A 20,308-nucleotide genomic window follows, 5' to 3' on the forward strand; every position below is an offset into this window, starting at 1 on the left:
CAAGTGATCCCGATTAAACGAGGACATAGAGGGACTATCTCGCTGGCAGCGATATCTTTTGTTCGGTGTATCACATCCACTTATAGACTACCCGTATTCTTAGTGTGCTCTATTATAATATCTCTATGAGTATACATGTTCTAGTAATTGCAATTGAAGTAATAGAAAATTTATTATCATTTGGTATTAACCATGACAATAAAAAATTTATAGTAGTAATAATGGTAGTAATATAAATAACAATATTAATGATAATAATAATAATGATGATGATGCTTTCTGAATTCTTGAGAATTAAAACAAGTATGCTCACTTGAAACAATAATTTATAATGCAACAGACTGCACTGAAAGAGATCTAAGTGTAGGATATTTTAAAATTTGAATTTTATGGGCACGATAAATTTCTTATTTTTAAAATATTAAAATACAACTGACATCAATTTAAACTTCGCAGTATACATATAGTACAAAAATTTTAAAGTATTTTGTTTACAAATTGGAGAACTTGCCGTACGTGTCCAGGAGTTTATTTACTTGTGTGCATAACATATTCTCTACAGATTCTGGAAAACTTCTAGAATTTAATTTTACTTTCTGAAATCCTTAAAAACTCCTGGAATTTTTCTCTTAATCCTGAAAAATTGTGAAATTTTGATGTGTGCCTAATAATAAATAATTTTTATTTAACTTCAAGTGAAAGCGTTAGAAAGGAACATTAGAAAATTAGATTGCAGCATGGTAGAATGAACCTTCGTAGAATATAGCACGCTATGCAACTTGTATACGCAGTATAGGCCGAGAGCACCTCCGTATACTCATCTTGGAGTATATTTCTTTATTATACTCAACCGAGAAAAATTAAAAAAATAAATCAACTTTTTATGATTATGTTTAGAGATGAAATTACAAAAATTACAAACTTACCTTATTATGGTCATAATGTTGACACTCTTTTAATTTGCTTATTCCTTAGAAGTTGCTACGAAAACATAGCCAGCAAAAAACTCCACGTCCAGAAGGGAATGCCGTACTTTCGTCCTTTCCAGTTGATTAACAGACAAATCCTTTTTTCAATAATTGACGAAAATTTTTTAATGAATTGTTTATTACTAATTCTTATAAATGTAAGATAGTACGGGTTTTTTCTTTTTTTTAATGAATGCTTCATCTTGCTGCATTCACTTTACCCATAAAAAAAAAAAAAATTAGAGGTCAAACTTCAGGCTTATTGAAGAATGAAATTAGTTAAGAAATGCAAAATTTTTGGTTACCTTCATAAGCAAAACACATAATATTTTCTTTAAAAAAGATTTAACTTTTCCAATACTTGATTCACTCATAGAAAAACTTACCAATCAGAAGTTTACTTTTGCGAAACCTTGATTATTATCAAAACTTAAATTTATCTTACCACATTGTCAGGTATTTATAAAAAATCTGATCCTCAGATCTTTGTACAATGCATAGTGTTATATGAAAAAAATTACTAGTCTTAAAATCTTAAAATTAATGTTATCGTCTCGATCCTGTAAATTATAAATCAGAACGTCACCATACAAAAGATGTTTGGTATTTCTGGCGATAATCATCTGTATTATTGTCTGCTTTGGCCACATGATGTCAACATATTTCTTAATAGAGCAAGTCGGCTGTCTAAGGAACTACATTATGCTACTTTAGTAGTGAAGGAACTCACGATCTGTATGCGTCTAAATACTTAACCAGTGCTATCACCAATTCATGTTTTTGATGATTTTGATCAATTTGTAATTGGTCGTGCTGAAGGACTAGCTTTACCCCATCTGGTCTTACCAACACATCAGACTGATAATATAATTGCAGACACAATCAAGGTCTTACATGCCATTGCTAACATATTTAAGTCGCTTGTCTATTGAGAATACTGTTACCATATGTTTGCCACGTGATTTTCGAAGTCACGCATACCTTTCTTGGACCGGAGGATTCAAATTCTATTACTTGACTACAGAGCTACAAGTTCTTACAGACTCGACAAACGAGGTAAATTAGGAGGAGGCATTGGTGCATTGGATGTTAGGGACCATCTTGCTTCTGGAATAATTTCTCATTTAGATCCTACTATTGTTAACACACCCAAATAATTAATTCTGTTTGTCAAACATCAATAAATAGTACTTTAATTCGTGGTAGTTTATACTGACGCCATAAATGAGCATTTACTGCGAAATTTTTCAGTGCCCTGATGGATCTTGCGTCCAGTTATGATTATTTAATAATCACAAGAATGATAAACTGGCTGATGTCTCGCTGTACCTTATACCTTCTCCACTGACTCATCACGTTTTTTTTCGCAATTCTCAGTTGCACACTTGGCTTTATGAGTTTATTGTAAGTGATCAAGTCAGGCATTGGGTTGTAAAAAATTTTTCAGTCCCCTCATCACTAGGCATGACTAGATTGAAATAAAATATAGTATCGTCAGAGTGCATGCTGAAAAGTTAAGTTAATATTATAGTAACTTAATTGTGTAAATAGAAATGAACTCCATCAAAGACTCTGTGAACACTTAAACAAATTTGAGGTTGGGTTGCAAACTGTTAAGTCAAGCTGATCAATCAATAAAACATCAAGCTGACAAAGAGACGTAAACCATAGGTTACTGCAGAATTTAGGTTTCACATTCGCGAAAGAGACAGGCCGAACAAGGAGGGTAAGCAGTAAAGTCACGTTAAGGACATTAAAAGGTTCAGGAAGCTAAGGCTTGCCATGTCAAATGCAATGAGCACAGCCAAAAATCGTTGTGTTGCTCCATCAAAAATTATATAGAAATTATAGTTGGGCTGCTCTTGTCCCACCAGTAACAGCGTTGTAAGTAGTGCTGCCGTGAATGAGCTGGCATCCCCCGTAATGAGGTTCCAGCATACAAATGCAAAGAATTTTTATTTGACTGACACGCTCTAGCTCGGTTGCCTTGGATGATGAAAAATTGCACTACTCATGACATGGGCTAAGAGTATGAATAAGTCACGCCTAGTAATACTTGACCGATAGCGCTACTTCTGTTATTGTCTAAACCTTTGAAAGGATCTTGCGCCAGCAGATAGTTCAATACATCGACAGATATAAGCTATTTGACTCACTCCAAACTGAATTTCGCCATGAACATAGCACCCAAACTGCCCTCGTTAAGATCCTGGATAAGCAACTGGACACAGACAAAAGAATGATTACCATTCTTGCTCTTTTTGATTTTTTTGAAAACCTTCGATATGGTGCCTTATCTCAAATATTAAAAAAAAAGTACGTGCACTTGGAATTTATCAGAGTGTACTCCGTTTTTTTGTGTCCTACCTCGAAGGCAGATGACAGACAAACAGATGGAAAGGATAGATGCGCGCTCTCAGAGTTCGTGAAGGTCATAGCGAGCGTGCCTGAAGAGAGCGTCCTCGGTTTCTTGGCTTTTTAACTGTACATAAATTATATACACAGTACACTGTGAGTTCTCAAAAGTTTAAAAGTGTAAGAGTAGCGTTACTGTTATCGAAGGTTACGAACCTTACCAACTTAGGGATAGTTATAACACATGTACAGGATGCATTATTTTTACGAGGTACACTCAGAGAGCTATTCACAACGGAGATAAGTGATGCGCAGTACGCATACAGCAGAGTACTCAAAACCACGTAAGATGGCGTGACGCCAGCTTTTGTATCGTTGCTGCCCCTCTCGTATGCTGTGATATAGTCTCCCAACGCATAGAGTAGCTGTCCTACCGTATAGTAGTGAAGGCATGTGTTTTTTCAACGGTTCTGTCACTGCTATACGCCGTGACAAGTTATAACTGTGCAGCAAGGTGCTTTGTACTAAGTACTCGAAGTATAATATTTTAACCATCTGCTCTCTCAACGTTGGCGATCCTCTAAAATTACGTGTTCTCAAAGAAAGAAAGCATTGTTATATTATAATTATACTTAGTAGTATACATTTAGTCATTATTAAGTAACTTTCGTCACTATTAAATCACTTTTTTTATTATTTGATGGTGTGATTCAAATCTTATAGTCGATAATTTTATTAAAGGGCCATTTCTTTTCATTAATCTGGGATAATGCACTAAAATATGAAATCTTGGTTTTAAATGACCGAAAAACTTAATGAACAACTTGTGATGATCATTAATCAAAATTTCCAATTGTAATATTAAACTTCAATAACACGAGAAAAGACTTACAGTGTGTCAACGTAATGTTTAATTATATAAAAGTATATTACAATGCAACGAATACTGAAGAAATACGTGCGATATACTTAGTACAAAGCACCTTGCTGCACAGTTATAACTTGTCACGGCGTATAGCAGTGACAGAACCGTTGAAAAAACACATGCCTCCACTGCTATACGGTAGGACAGCTACTCTATGAGTTGGGAGACTATATCACAGCACACGAGAGGGGCAGCAACGATACAAAAGCTGGCGTCACGCCATCTTACGTGGTTTTGAGTACTCTGCTGTATGCGTACTGCGCATCACTCGTCTCCGTTGTGAATAGCTCTCTGAGTGTAGTAACTGCTTGATGGTATTTCAGATTTTATAATATAAAACATCTTAAAATACCAATAAATAACAAAAAAAATAAAGTTTAAAAAAAATCAATCTCTGAAAATAAATTGTTTTAAAAAAATCAAAAATAAAATACTAAAATTATAAATTTCAGCAGTGATATCAAAAATAAGAAAAATAACCCTTGTTAAATTAAATTCGTATAAGATTATGCTAGAATAAAATGCTGGAATAAAACTATTCATATATATACGTACACATTAATATTTCCACGTACATCCACAAACAATTCTTTTTATTCTTCTCTAAATATGACTTTGTAAGAACTTTTTACAATCACAATCAGTTGATAAAATTCTAAGGTATAATTGACTGTAATAGTGAATAAAAATAAAGTTACATGTACCAAAAACATTTTTCTTTCATGTTTATGAAAATACTTGTCATTTATACATGCTTGTTTTGATAAAAATACAATACTTCGTAGAGACTTTTAAGACTTTGTATATTGTGTTAATTTATTGTTTACCTATGGTTTACTTATAGTAAAACAACGGTAAATAACAAAAAAATCTAGTTGTCGAGAAAAAATCGACTTTGAAAATTTTAGAACAATTGAACACAGGCTTAAACCCAAATTTTTTTTTCTTGCTATTTATAAAAAAATTTGAATCAAAAAAAGTAAGCTGTGTTTAATTAATGTCGGAGACCTGTAAAAGGATGTATGAGATATCCCTATTTGTATACGTAAGCACAAACACACGCCCACACAAAATTTTTATTTGTTGATACAATGTGTCACAAGATAACACCCAGGAATTGCTAATAAAAAGTTTTTTTATTATTAGTATGTATATTAAGTAATAATGCAGGCTTATCTGCTTAAGAGTGCGTAGACACTTAAAATATGTGTACATTTTTTTACATAGAAAGTTGTACTATTCCAAAGTAGGAGAGTAATTATACCAATACGTCAGTGCTAGCAGCCCCCATGTCCCGGCTTCAACGGAGACTCATTGAATGGAACATCATAGTGTGTTGACATGTAATGTAAAACGTTTTAAGTTGAAAATTTTACATCTATTCTTGACACTTCTTGATAAAAAAAAGTTACAATTAAAAATATTTTTGTTCGGAATCCATGCAGTTTATTTAGCCGAATAAAAAGCTGTAAAAAGTAAAAATAAATATAATGATGCTGAAAAGTACCGCGCGTTCCTTATGCCATAAAGTTATTGTTGGCCCTAAAGGGCCATTGATTTGCACTTGCTTTCGTTATTACAAATGAAAAGGGCTATTTGTTATAACTGTATCGATTTAATGCTGACAAAAAATATATACTTTAAAATTTTTTTTTTTCCAATCCCGCAACTTTATCACCAAAGCAGCAAAGTCCTGGAGCTTAATCTCTTCATTTCTTATCGCCACAATGAATACATACACGTATTATTCTATAGAATGGAAGAAAGTTGGAAGTGCTAGCTTCTCAAAACTGACATGTGCAGCGCTCTCAATGCGTTAGTGCGGTTGTTCTCTTATTTTGGGTGGCCAGATTCCCCAAAGTAGAAAATAATCGGTACGAAGTGCTTGGGAGATCCGCCATTCGATTTTGTAGGGGAGCAGCTCATGCATAGCTTATGCAGAAATTTTAATGGCAATATCTTATGCAGTATTACACAAAAAAAATTTACAATAATACTTTTTAAGTAACAATTTTTATGGGTAGCAGTATAAATCTAATGCATTTTATTATTGTACTTTAATTTGTGCACTATAGCAGCAGTTACCCAAGTTCTGTATGCACGGCTCTCCCATAGAATCGGACGGCGAATCTCCCAAGTGCTTAGTACAATTGTTTTCCTACTTTAGGGGAACCTGACCACCCAAAATAAAAGAGCAACTGCGCCAACGCATTGGGAGCGCTGCACGTGTCAGTTTTGAGAAGCTAGCCCTTCCATCTTTTTTCCACTATATACCTTTTTAAAAATCCGGAAGATTTAATTTATAATTATCAGGGGTTTATGGAAAGCTAATCTATCACTTAATGGATTTTGTATTCGTCAGTGCTGCTGTTTCTATCTCGATGAATGCTCTGAGTCAGTGTCTTGACGCCTAAAATTTTATGCATTAGAAGCAATTGAAGTTTTTCTTCTAATTCGCCCTCTTGTGACTTAAGGCATGGTTAAAACTTTTGTGAGCCCTAAGGCTGTTTTTTGTCAACTTTGTTAAGTTCTAATATATTTGTTGGCAAGGTAGCTCGAAATCCGATGGCCCTAAAAACTGGTGAGCTTCTTAAGTACACGCTTTCTTGACTGAAGTTTTCAGCAAACGTGACTGCCTTTATACCTCAGGGTGATTTTCTCTGGCCTGCTGTCGTAGTACCAGACTGATCAAGAAGAAAACTACAACGTCTCAAGCATTGGAGCTAGTGGTAGAGCTTTTTACCAACGTCTTCCGGTGTCATGCTGGAGACGTTGGTGTCCAAAGCGCTTTTTTTCACAGATCTCAGTTGTTTTGATGATTTAAAGTGGGGAGAATTATTCGTGACGCTTGCCTGTTGAAGACTGTCCCGTTTTCTTATGTTAATTTCTCTTTCATAGCTTCATTCAGTGTAAGGTTTTCCCAGCATTGACCTTAAAGAGGATAAGTGATTCCTGGTTGAATTCTTAAAGAGGGTAATGTAGGGTCGTCGTTGGCTGGGGTTCCCAGCCTCGTGACGAACAACTCCACTCGTGATGTCTGTCAGTGAATGATTGAGTTACTTTAAAAGTGTCCGTCTTTATATAGTCTTTTAGGGGACAAATCGTTACCAGCAGTTGTTCTAAAAGTGTATTTGTTGACAAGGTAGTTAAACTTTAGATGGCCCTAAAAAGAGCTGTTGAGATTGATGGTTAATTAGAGTACGTAAATATTATGTAAGTATTATGCCGGAAATGTTGGCGTTCAAATCACCTTTTATTCGAGACACTCGTTAATCTTGGTGGTTTGGGATGGAATTCAACATAAGTCGCTTTCCCATTGAAGGAGAATGTCGTTGATAGCCGGAATATCCAAGTGCACGACTCACAACTATATTCTTGATGCATCAGCCGTGAACGACTATGGTATGGGGCAATTTTCTTGGGCATATTATAATCAGACCCACTTTTATTGAAGGTAGATTAGATTTTTCTTCGACGCTATCTAGCGAATTATACTAAACTAAAGTTAAAAGCTAGCGCATTTTTGCAAAACTTTGAGCTTATTTATTGCTAGGTGATTACTGAAGTATCATCAAAAAACTTGACATTCCAAATAAGTTGTGTTTATCATTATTAAACAATATTTATTACAAAATTTTAAATAAAAAAATCATTTTTATTTTGTTCATCATAAATGCTAATTTTGTTTTTACCATGCACACAAAAAATGTTTTACTTACAGAAAATGGCTGAATTAAGTGGAAAGCAAAAACTGGCTCACCTCAGACAATTTATGAGCGATGTTAGAGTTGAGAATGGAAAGGGCATTCAAGCTTTCATTATTACAGGAGATGATGCTCATCAATCTGAATACATCGGGGAGCAGGATAAAAGAACTCAATACATATCAGGTTTTCGAGGTTCATCAGGTACATCTATTATTACTCCTGAACATGCTTTGCTTTGGACAGATGGCAGATACTTTGCTCAAGCACTTATGGAATTGGATCCGTCTGATGCATGGACTCTCATGCAAGAAGGACTACCAGAAACACCATCATTAGAAAACTGGTTGATTTCATCTTTACCTGCAAATTCAAGAGTTGGTGCTGATCCCAATTTAATTAGTAATTTAACATGGGATCGTTTAAAAAATAGTTTGTCTGTAGCTGGGCATACTTTGCTGCCTATTGAAGATAACTTAGTTGATAAAGTATGGGGTAATAATAAACCTACTCGTATTCTTAATAAAATATTACCGCAAAATATTGTCTATTCTGGAAAAACAGCAGGAAACAAAGTAAGTGATTGTATCCGAGAGATGCAGAAACACAAGGTAACGACTCTCATATTAACAGCCCTTGATGAAATTGCTTATTTACTTAATTGGAGAGGTTCAGATATTCAATATAATCCTGTTTTCTTTGCGTATGTTATTTTGCATAAAAGTAAGGTCTTCATTTTTACAAATGAAAAAAGTGTAACAATTGAAGCAAGACAACAACTGTTAAACGAAGGAGTTGACTATGAAATCGAATTATATGAGAATGTGAAACTATTTTTGCGAAAAATAATCTCGTCAAATAATAGTCAAATAGTTTGGATTTCAAACCATTCGTCTCACTCCTTACACTGTGAGTGTAAGTCTGTATCGATTTACACAGCTATTTCACCTGTTTGTTTAATGAAACTTATCAAAAATAAAAATGAAATCGAAGGAATGAAAATGGCTCATGTTCGTGATGGCGTTGCTTTAGTTAAATATTTTTCATGGTTAGAGAATACGATCACTTCGACTGACAATAAAGTTTTTGTTACTGAAATTTCCGGAGCAGAACAACTTGAAATATTCCGAAGGTAAGTTTCATACTATGCTTTAATAAATGTTAGTAAATAAAATTATTGGTTCTCTACAGATTACACAATCTAAAATGTTCTTTTCATACGCTGTGCATGGAGCTTGCAGATATAATCACAGAAACTTGCTGAAAATTCGAGTGCCCTGCACTTGTTGTGTGCGTGTTACGTTGAATAATTGTGTACACAACACAAGCCAGTAGGTGACAAACCAATGTGTGTTTTATCGTGTACTCGTTTCACTCGGGTGTGAATTATAATGCCTGCGTATATGGTGTTTTCCTAGCATTATTATCGTTATATATTAGTATCTTAGTCAAAATGAGAAAAACGCTATGCGATTAATGAAAAGTTGTAACACAAATTTTTACTTAAGATGATTTTTAAACAATAAACCACCTATATTTGTCATTAAGGGCAGTCAAAAGATAGTTAATGTTTCCTATGGTATCGTCAAAGTTACTTTGATTGCACAGCTTAATAACATTATTTATTAATCTAGCTAGCTTTATCATCGGAAAAATAAGAGTGACCGAACATTCTTGGTACTTCAAAGAATAAATCAAGCCTAAACTTGGCTTTGAGATTGATTGAGAACTCGAGGTGAAAAGTAAAAAATCAGATGTTAGATTAATAAGATGTGATCTAATGTTTTTACTCTTCTTCTTCATACTTTTCTCCTTCATACTTCTCTACTTCATACTTCGACAGAATATATCTTGCCAAAACTACGCTATAATTATTCCTTATTAACTTAAGACTGTGCATCCACTTCTTTCCTTTTGCCAAAAATTATGAAGAGTGAATTACTAACGCAAATAACATCACTTTACTGAATTAGACATCAAATATTACTGTGCATAAATTAGGTAATTTACGCCAACTCTCCAAGCGTGTCGCGTGAGTACAAAACAAGCATACTTTTAAGCTTACTGCTATACTAATAAAATACTTTTTTGACAAATACTTAGGAAATGTATTTTTTTCTCACCTTTCAGATGCATTAATCAGTTTTCCAAAAAAAAATGTCAACACAACTTCCAAAATTACAATAGAAAAAAAAGCGCCATGTCTCAAAAACTCCATTTTTAATTTTTTTAAAAGTGGTTTGGATCGAAACAACTAGTCTTTTGACGTCAGTGTAATGATTTTGTAGGATATGTTTTTTTTTCTTTTGGAGCAATTAAAAAATCAAATTGAAGTGTTGCGCGTTCCCCTTAGCTCAGCGTAGACACTGTTGATCACTTGATATCGAATCTCTAAATTGTATACCATAAAATTAATTTTGGTAAATGATAAACTTGCAGTTTCGTTATTTTTATTTATTAAACTTCCCATGCACTCATCCGTTTTTGCGAATGACAAAAAAAATATAGTAGTACAAATATATTTATTCTTATTGAGAGAATTTCTGTTTGTAGTGCTTTGAAAACAAGTAATTTTAATAAAAATGCTTCTGGTGATACTGATAATCATAATGACTATTATAATTAAATTAATAAAACTATATTTATTAATGATTATTAAAAGAAAAAATTGTTGTTTTAACAATTACAAACTTGCAATATTACAGTAGTATAATACATGTTATCCTAGCTATACGAGTCAGTTCTTCTATTTGCTGTTATTTGATACGATGATAATAATCTTCAGTATAAAATGTACAGTAGCAAGATAAAAATAACTTGTACCACTTCTTTGTGACGATTATTTTTAGCACATCAGAGTATCACAACATATGCTGATTAAGTAAGTATTAAGCTCCATTAGCTAAGTATAAAACAATAACAAAGTACATTTGTTCAACCTACAAACACTGTGGTTCTAACTTTCGGTCCAAGGTAGCTTGTCCATACTTCGAGAATGCAGCAGACAACATTCATATTTACTACCTATAAATACAGGTATGCTGTATCGTACCATGGTGCAGCCTTTACAAATCGTGGAGCTCAGGTGAACGTGCGATATTTTACTTTGTTTTTTTAATTACTCCAAAAAAAAAAAAAAAAAAAAAAAAAAAAAGTACCCTCCAAAATTGCTGTATCAATGTAAAAAAACCAAAAAACCAGTTCGTGCGATCAAAACTACTTTTAAAAAATTAAAAATGGGGTTTTTGAGATATTGCGCTTTTTTTCTTTGATGGTTTTAGACGTTATATTGAAATTTTTTCGAAAAACTCATTAAGAAAAAAAATTCATCGAAAACATGTTTTAAGTGTTTGTAAAAAAAGTATTTTAATAGCATTGCAGCGAGCTAAAACGTATGCTCATTTTGCACTCGCGCGACTCGCTTAGAGAGTTCACGTGAAACGCCTCAAATAAGTTTCCTACTCCACTGATCAACAGATAATTTACTCAGTTTACAATAACTGATTGATGTAGAGCAATTAGATATCAGAAAAATATTAGATGCACATTCGAGAATCTACAAGGAATAAGTGTAGCTTCATTTTTGTGAGATACAATGAAAATTCGGATTACACCTTGTCAGTTGAACATACAATTTTTTACTTTTTTCCTTGAATTCTTTATCAATCTTGCTATCTCTGGACTTAATGTATTGTTTAAAGTATCAGTAAAAGTGCTAACATTCTTTATAAAGTAGCTATCTGTTAAATAAACAAAGTTATAAAGCTATAAAAAAAAACCTTACCAATAAAGCAGGAAATTGTAACTACCTCTTAACCGCCCTTAAGTCTGAGTGGGGTTTTGTTAAAAAAAATAAAAATTTAACATCATTACAAGTGCTTTATTGATTGAATATTAAAAATATACTAGTGGAATTATAAACGATACCCTTCCAAAAGTATTTCAAGTAAATAAATACATTTCTACTCCTAAAAATGCTTGTTTTCATGCCTGGAATTATCAATCAGATTTAGGGGGTCAAAAATAAAGGATACGTATGTTTTTTCATTGGTGGAAAAACGTTCTGAGGGGGTGAAAATCATCCCTAAAATTGATTTCTCAAAAACAAAATTTTTCGTATGTGTCAAATTCTCATGATTATTCTCTCAAGAAACAAAATGTAAATTACCTCTGACGAAAAAGAGAAAATTATTTTGTTGATATACCCCCAAAAATTCATCGCAGATTTTTGACAACAGTAAATAATTCATTTTATTCTTATTTTCTAGTTTAAAATTGTGGGAACCATTCGTAAATTCTTAATTTTTGTCCGAGAAGAGAATGATAATTCATAGTTAACGCATTCTAAAGATTTTTAAACAAATTTATGGTGGTATGCTATCCCCTAAAAATATTTTTGTATTATATTTTCAATGTTAATTATGATTTTATCTGAAACCAGTGGTTCTTTTGCGTGAATAATGACACAAATTTTTCTTAAGAAGTTTATTTTACTTTATTATTTTCCAGTTTATTTTAGAAATCGTAAAACATGAACTCGAGCTGTTTATTTAACGAAAGTAAAAAATAATATGACGCTAAGGGAACGAACAAAAAAGCAAGCAACTGAAATTGAAAGTAACCATTGTAACTAAAAGAATATAACGCTAAAGAACATCTTGCAAACGGCCGTCTGTATAAAAGCCTATATCTCTTGTACCCCGTGTTTCTAGAATTGAAATAATGTGTCCCTGATGGTCCCATTGATCATCATGACGGGACAGGAGCTACGCTGCCTATATTAGTCGTAGCAGTGAAACGTTCGCACTCAACTTGATAAGATATTAGTAAGAACTTGTTACAGAATACGTTGTCGACGCGTTTACAAAGGAGACATTTGAAACATACTCCCTCTCTTATACGAATCTGGTAAGGTTCGTACTTTGAAAATTTCTTTAAACTTCTGCTAGGTCTAATTAAGTTTACATTTACAGTATGTACTTCAACAACACGAATTCGTCCATTAGACTCTAGATTTACTTTGACTGCAACTCCTTTTTGCAGTAATTTTTCTCTGTGCAGTTATCTAATACAAGTACTAAATCGTTTTTCTTTAACGGTATATCATTCTCGTGCCATTTTTTTACGGAACTAGAGTTGGCAGATATACGCGTAGCCATCTTTGTTCAAATGCATCTGTGAAATGTTGAATTATAAGTCATTGTTGACGCAGACAATTGACTTCTATATAAACTGTAGCTACCCTAAACTAACTGCAAGAGGTGCCTAACAAGAAATGATTTCGCGTCAGAGTTTCTCGATAGCATGAGTGAGTGGACAAGAATTTACTGAGCGTTCTATTTCAAGTAAAAAGGTTGCAATAACTTCCTCTTTAGGATCTTGATCTTTCAAAATTACTGCTAGAGCTGTTTTGACCGAGCAAATCATTCTCATTCATGCTCCTCACGTTTTTCGTGTTTTCTACCGATTCTCATGGTCATTGAACCGAAATAGTCCAACCTGCAGTAGGTAAAAGGACGATGATGTAAAACGAGTCTAGCTAACGGGAGAGGGAACATTTTTGGATTAGCTGGTAAGTCCGGAATATTTTGCATTCGCTACATGAACTGACTAATGAACGTAGTTCCTGACGCAGTCCCACAATCGAATATTTTTGACGTAGTTGATTCAGAACATTGTCATAACTCCCATGGAAAAAACCAATATTTTATCCTTTTTAATTTTCAAGAGCATGTCTCTTAGATCAGCTTTTAGAACACACGAGTACTGTCTAAAACGCATCAAGAAATCCACTAATGGTCTCAAAAGAAAGGGACTGATTAGTTGTAAATCATTAAATGAAATTCTCTCAGTTTTAGTGGTGCGTCCAAGACTAAACAAACTTTTCCTGGTTTGATCACGTTTTTCACTCCGAAATTTAGAAGATACCACACCCAATTTTAATACATTTTTCTGAAACTTTATCGGCAAAACTATTTCTATTAAATCGACCAAATTATTTTTGGTAGAAATCAGCGTAAAATGGATTGCTACTTAACCTTTGTTGTGACAAATTTATCTTTTTCAACGCGTTTTTGTAACTATTTAGAAAAACTTCATCGTCTTATCTTCACAATAACCTGATCTCCCATTCATTATTCTTATAACGGCTTGTTTCGTTTAGTCTTTTGAGTGCTCGTATATCTTCTTTACTGTATTTCAAATTTTCTTTTCTATCTAAATTATCTTGACATCTTGATAAAATAGTTTGTTCCTTATCTCGCGAAATTCTTGTGAAATTATTAATTTGCAGTAACCTTTAAAACGCTTTTGAGTAGGAATATATCCAAAACGCTTTTTAGTTTAATATTCGCTCTTTCATGCAAGAATATGATTGTATCATCACCCCCTATTCTTTTTAATAAAACTTGAACATTTAAACTTTTTTAAACCAATTTCATTACTAATTGTATTACTCAAAATAGAAGTTGTAGAATCTTCGTCTAATAAAGCACAGAGCGCTTAGTATTTTTTGGACAATTTAATTCAATGGGTATCAATTTCAATAATATTCCCCAATCTAATCAATAGGATTTTTCTGTGTGTTGCTTTTGGTGTTCTGAATTTTTATTTTCATTTCTCAAAAAATGATAAAGTAGATGATGCTTGCGATAACACCGCTTACAAAATTCTTTTTTAAACTCACAATATACTTAACCCTTTCTCAAACAGTTATAACACAGCTTAATTATTCGCGCTATTCTCCATCCTTGTTTTATGGAGCCTTATAGAAACTATTGACGATCATTCAAAAATGATTGGATTCGTTACACAGGGGACAAGATAATTTTTCATAAGAAGAAAACCCTTTATCATTTTTAAGATTTTTATCTGTACTGTTGAACAAAACAGTCTTATGACTTTTACATGTATGGCTCTAAGATTGCTCTAGCTTTGTACTAGACGAGTTGTCTTCTGTTCCTTTATGCGAGAAATCATTCGAATGACAGAAAATAGTTTTGGCCGTTAACGCTATCTTCGCCTCATTAGTTAAAAAATTGGAAAGTCTTATGAAAACTGGAATATCATGAGTTTTTAAAGCCGCAAAATAGATGTAATTGTCAACCATTGGAGTACGAATTTTATCTGAAATTCAGTTTACCAGCTCGAAATGATACTAATAACCTACGCTTTCCATTAATTCAAAGGCAACTACAGCATTGCATAATTTAGATGCTACTTTTGGTAGATTTCTCTTGTGACAATCAGTTCTTGGAAGGTGTTTCATTCCCTAAAGAATAAAAAAAAAAAAAAAAAAAAAAAACTATGGGTCACGAGACCCATGAAAGAAGCAAAGCTTCAATGAGCTTGTGAACGTGAGGAAACTGCAGCGTGGCACTAGTCGAGCCAGTTATGCATGTGGGAGTGAGAAAGGCTGCGAAAAGTTTCAGATGATTCTTGAATAATACCTTACGTGGCTTTCATCTTTTACACAAAAAAGTATCACGTTAATGGCACTAACCAGCAGTATTTTTGCGTGTTCTTTGGCGTTTGAATGCGGAGCACTTTCTGTAATCGTGTAAAGTCAACGCGCGTGATAAAAAAAAGAATTATTATTTTAAACGTTTTCAGATAATTTTTTTTTATGTTAGTAAACATTTATTGTGCAAACTTTTGGCTCAGGGTAAGTTTAGACGGAGTCTATAAGTCTCCCAGACTGGCTTGAAGCTCATAAGACAGAGAGAGAGAGAGAGATAAGATGTAGTCACTTGATGAATCTCTCTCACTCTTATGAGCTTGAATGCTAGTCTGGCTGACTCCCAGACTCCATCTAAATCCATCCTCATAATTTTTGAACGTTCAACTTAACTGAAAGTATTTCTTGTTTAATTTCAATTCTAAATTTTTGCGCTGTTAGGTAACGCATCATACGGTTACATATATTTGTTGGGTGTATCATCTTGAAAATTTCCATTTCACCGTTTAATTTTAGAGTTATTTGAGTCTAATTTCACTTTGAAGTTTTTACGTCCGTTCAGTAACGTCACTCGTTTTATAATAATTTTTTAAAATGTTTTATATGAATCACGTATTATCATCTACTAATGATTAAAAAATGATGATATTGGTTATCCTAAGACAAAAATTTTGGTACATCGTCCGAGATTTTCATCCAAGACCTCCACGAGTCAATCAGATGTGTAGTCCACTACACCACAGCGCTACTCTGTTCTCACTGCGTAAATGCAGTGCATATACTAACTGCCTTTTTACACATGTATAGTTGACAGAGAGAGAGAGAGAGAGAGAGAGAGAGAGAGAGAGAGAGAGAAAGAGAAAGAAAAAGGGAGTGTGTGCTTGCATGTATTATACGCTACACTACACTACTCACTGTCGAGAGAGCATGCGGTGGTAGGGGGACGAACAGAAACGAAGGGGCAAGAAAAAGTGTGAAATTTTCCCCTACATTTGTCTAGTGAGAGCCCTACATAAGAAACTTTGCTTTTAAAAAAAAATTATTATTGCCGAATCTTAAACCTAATGTGTTTATTATTTTACTTGCATCGGTGTTTGAATCAAATAGTGTTTTAGTTATATCTCTCGTTTCTCCTCTTAGAGTTGTGGAAAATTGCGTAACATTTTTTTCATCTATATACTCCCCTAGTTGTGTAGAATTGTTTGAAGTGAGGCCAATCAACGGGATTGACTGAAAGGCTGGTAACGCTTTTGTTGATAAAATTTTATTTGTTAACTTTCATTGGACAGACTTAACTCTCTAACAATAAGTAAGATTGGCTCGCGTTTACTAATCGTGATACCGTATCGTTTGTTCATTTGCCTTGCTTGTTTCTTTGTGTGTGTTCTCTAATTCTAAAAACTCAAGGAAAATTTACAATACGGTGAATCATGACTGCAAAAACTTCTGACGCTGGATTGTGTTCTTGTGGGTTAAGTATAGAATTAATAATCGTGTTACCGTTGCGTCCAGGCATACTCAAACGAATTGATATTTTAGTATGCAACGATAGTTCGTTGTGATTGTCTTCATCTAACCAAATAGCAGCTTCTTAATTTTAAAGGGCTGAACGAAGCTGGGACGCGCAAGACTGCGTTGACGCAGAAGGTAGCTGCAGGCATTTGAAGTTGTTGTAGTCGTCGTCTAAATCGGAAGCCAATTGGTTCAGAGAGGCATAAGATCGCACCAAAACAGGAGGTGGCCGTGACACGTGGGATCTCGTTGATGCAAGAGACGTCTGCAGGCGCTTGAGATCGTCGTTTTTATTTTCTGGATAAAGAGCCAATTAACCCTGAGATTGCATCGATGCAGAAGGCCGTGATATGCGGGACCGCACTGACGCAGGAGACGGACGTAGGAGCTCGAAGTCATTATTCTCGTCACTTAGATCGGAAGCTGGTTCATTATCTGAGGCGCAAGATCGCGTCGATACTGGAGGTGGCCGTGATACATGAGGCTACGCTGACTTGAATCAGGAGGCGACCACAGGAGCTCGAGGTTGTCATTGTCGTCAGCTAGCTTAAGAGCCTGGAAGGCGCGCAGTCGCATCGATGCAGGAAGCCGTAATGCTGACGCAGAAGGTGGCTGGAGGACCTCAAGGTCTTCGTTCTCGTCGTTTAGATTGAAAATCGATTAATTCCAAGAGGCAATGGATGCCGTCGATTCGAGAAATGGTCGTGAAGCATGGGATCGCGTTGACGCAGGAGGTGGCCGCATAACCTCTGGGCCACAGTCACCTGACTCTGGTGGGCTCTCCAGCTTATCGGAACCCTGCTTGAGAGTTGTTGGATGCCAGGGTTCAAGGGGCTGCGCCGCACAGTGGGAAAAAATTTTTTGTTCAAAAATCTGCCGACACCACAATTTTCGACGTATTTCCCCCTACTTTTTTTTTTATTAACTTCTTGGATGTCAAGCTTCAGTGTGTCACTGCCACTTTTTCTCAAGTGTTCAAACCCTAACCTCAAAAAATCGGTAAATACAGAAAAAACAGATTTAAAAAAAAAATGCCTGCAAAAACTAGTTTTCAGGGGTTTTAAGGTCTCTAATCATAAATTTATTTGTTTATACAATTTTTAAATGGTGAATACAAGATGGTGGCCAAAAATTAAAAATTTTAATTTACTTTGCGTTTTTTCGTATAAATTACTACAAACTTATTTCTTTTATTATGTAACAAGCTTTACTGTGTCACTGCCATTTTTCCTCAATAGTCAAAACCATAACCTCAAAAAATCGGGAAACACAGAAAAAACAGATCAAACGAAAAATATTATTGCGAAAATTAGTTTCTAGGGGCTTTTCAGGTCTCTGATCAAGAATTATTTGTTTGTATATTCAATTTTAAAATAGCAGAGATAACATGGGCCCAAAAAAAAATTTTGCTTTATTTTGCTTTACTCTATACAAATTGGTACACAATTTCCTAAATCCGAAAAATACTACATCTCAATCAAAGCTGTCTTATCATGTTGTGTATACAAAAATTTTGAGAAAAATTATTCTAAGCTTGAAAAAAATAACTTTCTAAATGTGTCATTCTTTGTTTTCTTTCCGTCATTATCCAACTAACTACAGAAAATGGACGAAAATATTCCTCTTCAAAAAAATATTTTTTTTTCTTTGAAAATAACAGAACTCACTTTGTTTTAAACTGTCTTATTTATTTGTACCTATCTATTTTAAAGATGAACTGAATGTGATTAAAGTTTTCACACTTTAAAAATAAAATGTTCCGCATATAAACTACTTCTAAGACAGAAATATAATTTTTTTGTGTTTTACTTAATTAAAATACCTTATACGACCTAGGTTTTCCTGCTGTACATGATTTTTTTACCAAACATACTATATTGTAGTAAATACTTTTCATGCGCTTTTTCATAATGAACCTCACTGTTTTAAAAAATATTACAAAATTAAAGAAAAAGATATCTTATGTTTCTTACATGTGTTGGTCCTTAATTTTGTAGGTATCACAGAAATTATTTTTCAGACATTTCAGGAATGAAGCAGTTTAGTGCTATACCGTTATTTTTGTTGAAAAAAAAAAAAAAAAACAATACGATAATCCGAATAAATTAGATAATAAAGGTGAAATAAATTTTTTTAAATGATTGTTAACAAAAATAAATTTTTTGAATTTTTCACTACATTTTTCGAAGTTTTTTGAGGTTAGATAGAATTAGTTATGTGCTCAATCAAAAAATAAGCATAGATTTGTGATCAGCAAAAAAAAAAAAAATATGATTAGGCTTTGATTTGAATTTTTGAAGGTTCAAAACTATTTTAAATGAGGTAAAACTGCTATCTCAGAGGTATTTTAACTCACTGCAGCCACCATATTGGTCCGCCATTTTAAATTGTGGAAAAAAGCCAGACGGCAACAAAAAGCCTATAACTAAGCTACTGACTGCGCCCATAAAATATTGCTTACGACTTATAGAATTTTGAACAGATTTTTGTTCCGTTTGACAAAAAACCTCCCATATACAAATTTATACATCGGCATATGTAGGTGTGTGAGTATTTGTATCTGCTATTTTAAGTTCTGAAATACAAAATGTACCTTTGTAATTTAAACCAAGGAAAATCCGCGTGTGTATCACTTTGCATTGCATCTGACATTTTAATTTTTAGGAAACAACATGAAATTTGAATTACAAAACTCAAAGTTGAAATTGTCCATACAGTTATTATTAAATAAAAATTTTATATTCCAATCGCCATTTTGTATCGATCATCTTTAAATTTTATAATAAAAGTCATAAGTTCGTAATCAGAAACGAAAAAGATCGTTTGTAGTAATTTATACGAAAAAACGTAAAATAAATGAGAATTTTCAGTTTTTAGCTGCCATTTTTGTATCCAACATTTTAAAATTGTATAAACAAACAATAAATTTATGATCAGAGACCTTAAAAACCCTTGAAAACTAATTTTCACAGAATATTTTTTTTCAATCTGTTTTTTCTGTATTTCCCGATTTTTGGGGTTAGGGTTTGGACTCTTGAGAGAAAGTGGCAGTGACACACTAATGCTTGACATCTGAGGAAATTAAAAAAAAAATCGGAGAATAACGTCAAAAATTGTGGTGGCAGTAGATTCTTGAACAAAAAAAGTGCTTTTTATCCACTGTGCACCGACTCAAGCAATTTATTCGCTTCTTGCAGATACGTGGCTTGTATGGCAGCTAAAACTCCTGTGCCTTTTCTTTTCACCATTTTTTTCTTATTTTACAGGATCTCGTATTGATAATTGTTCTTGTCTCAAGTTTCAGTACAAAATTGTTTTGCGTGAATAATGACAAAAACTTTTCTTAAAGATTTTTGATTCGTTTATTTTAGAAATCGTACAACAGAAA

General features: G+C 33.6%; 1 protein-coding gene across 2 annotated transcripts in view; it reads left to right on the forward strand.

Moving 5' to 3' along the window:
* Positions 1–20,308, forward strand: part of LOC106636382 (xaa-Pro aminopeptidase ApepP) — a 366,872-nt gene that overhangs the window by 123,228 nt on the left and 223,336 nt on the right. For both annotated transcript variants that reach the window (XM_089595019.1, XM_089595018.1), the window contains exon 2: positions 7,970–9,084. In XM_089595019.1, the coding sequence (XP_089451145.1) occupies positions 7,973–9,084 (1,112 nt within the window). In that variant the 5' untranslated portion in view covers positions 7,970–7,972. The remainder of the gene's footprint in view (positions 1–7,969; positions 9,085–20,308) is intronic.

The sequence above is a fragment of the Copidosoma floridanum genome, unplaced genomic scaffold (assembly GCF_036245765.1).
Source record: "Copidosoma floridanum isolate Cflo_tuat_1 unplaced genomic scaffold, Cflo_Japanese_pri ptg000024l, whole genome shotgun sequence".
Classification (NCBI taxonomy): domain Eukaryota; kingdom Metazoa; phylum Arthropoda; class Insecta; order Hymenoptera; family Encyrtidae; genus Copidosoma; species Copidosoma floridanum.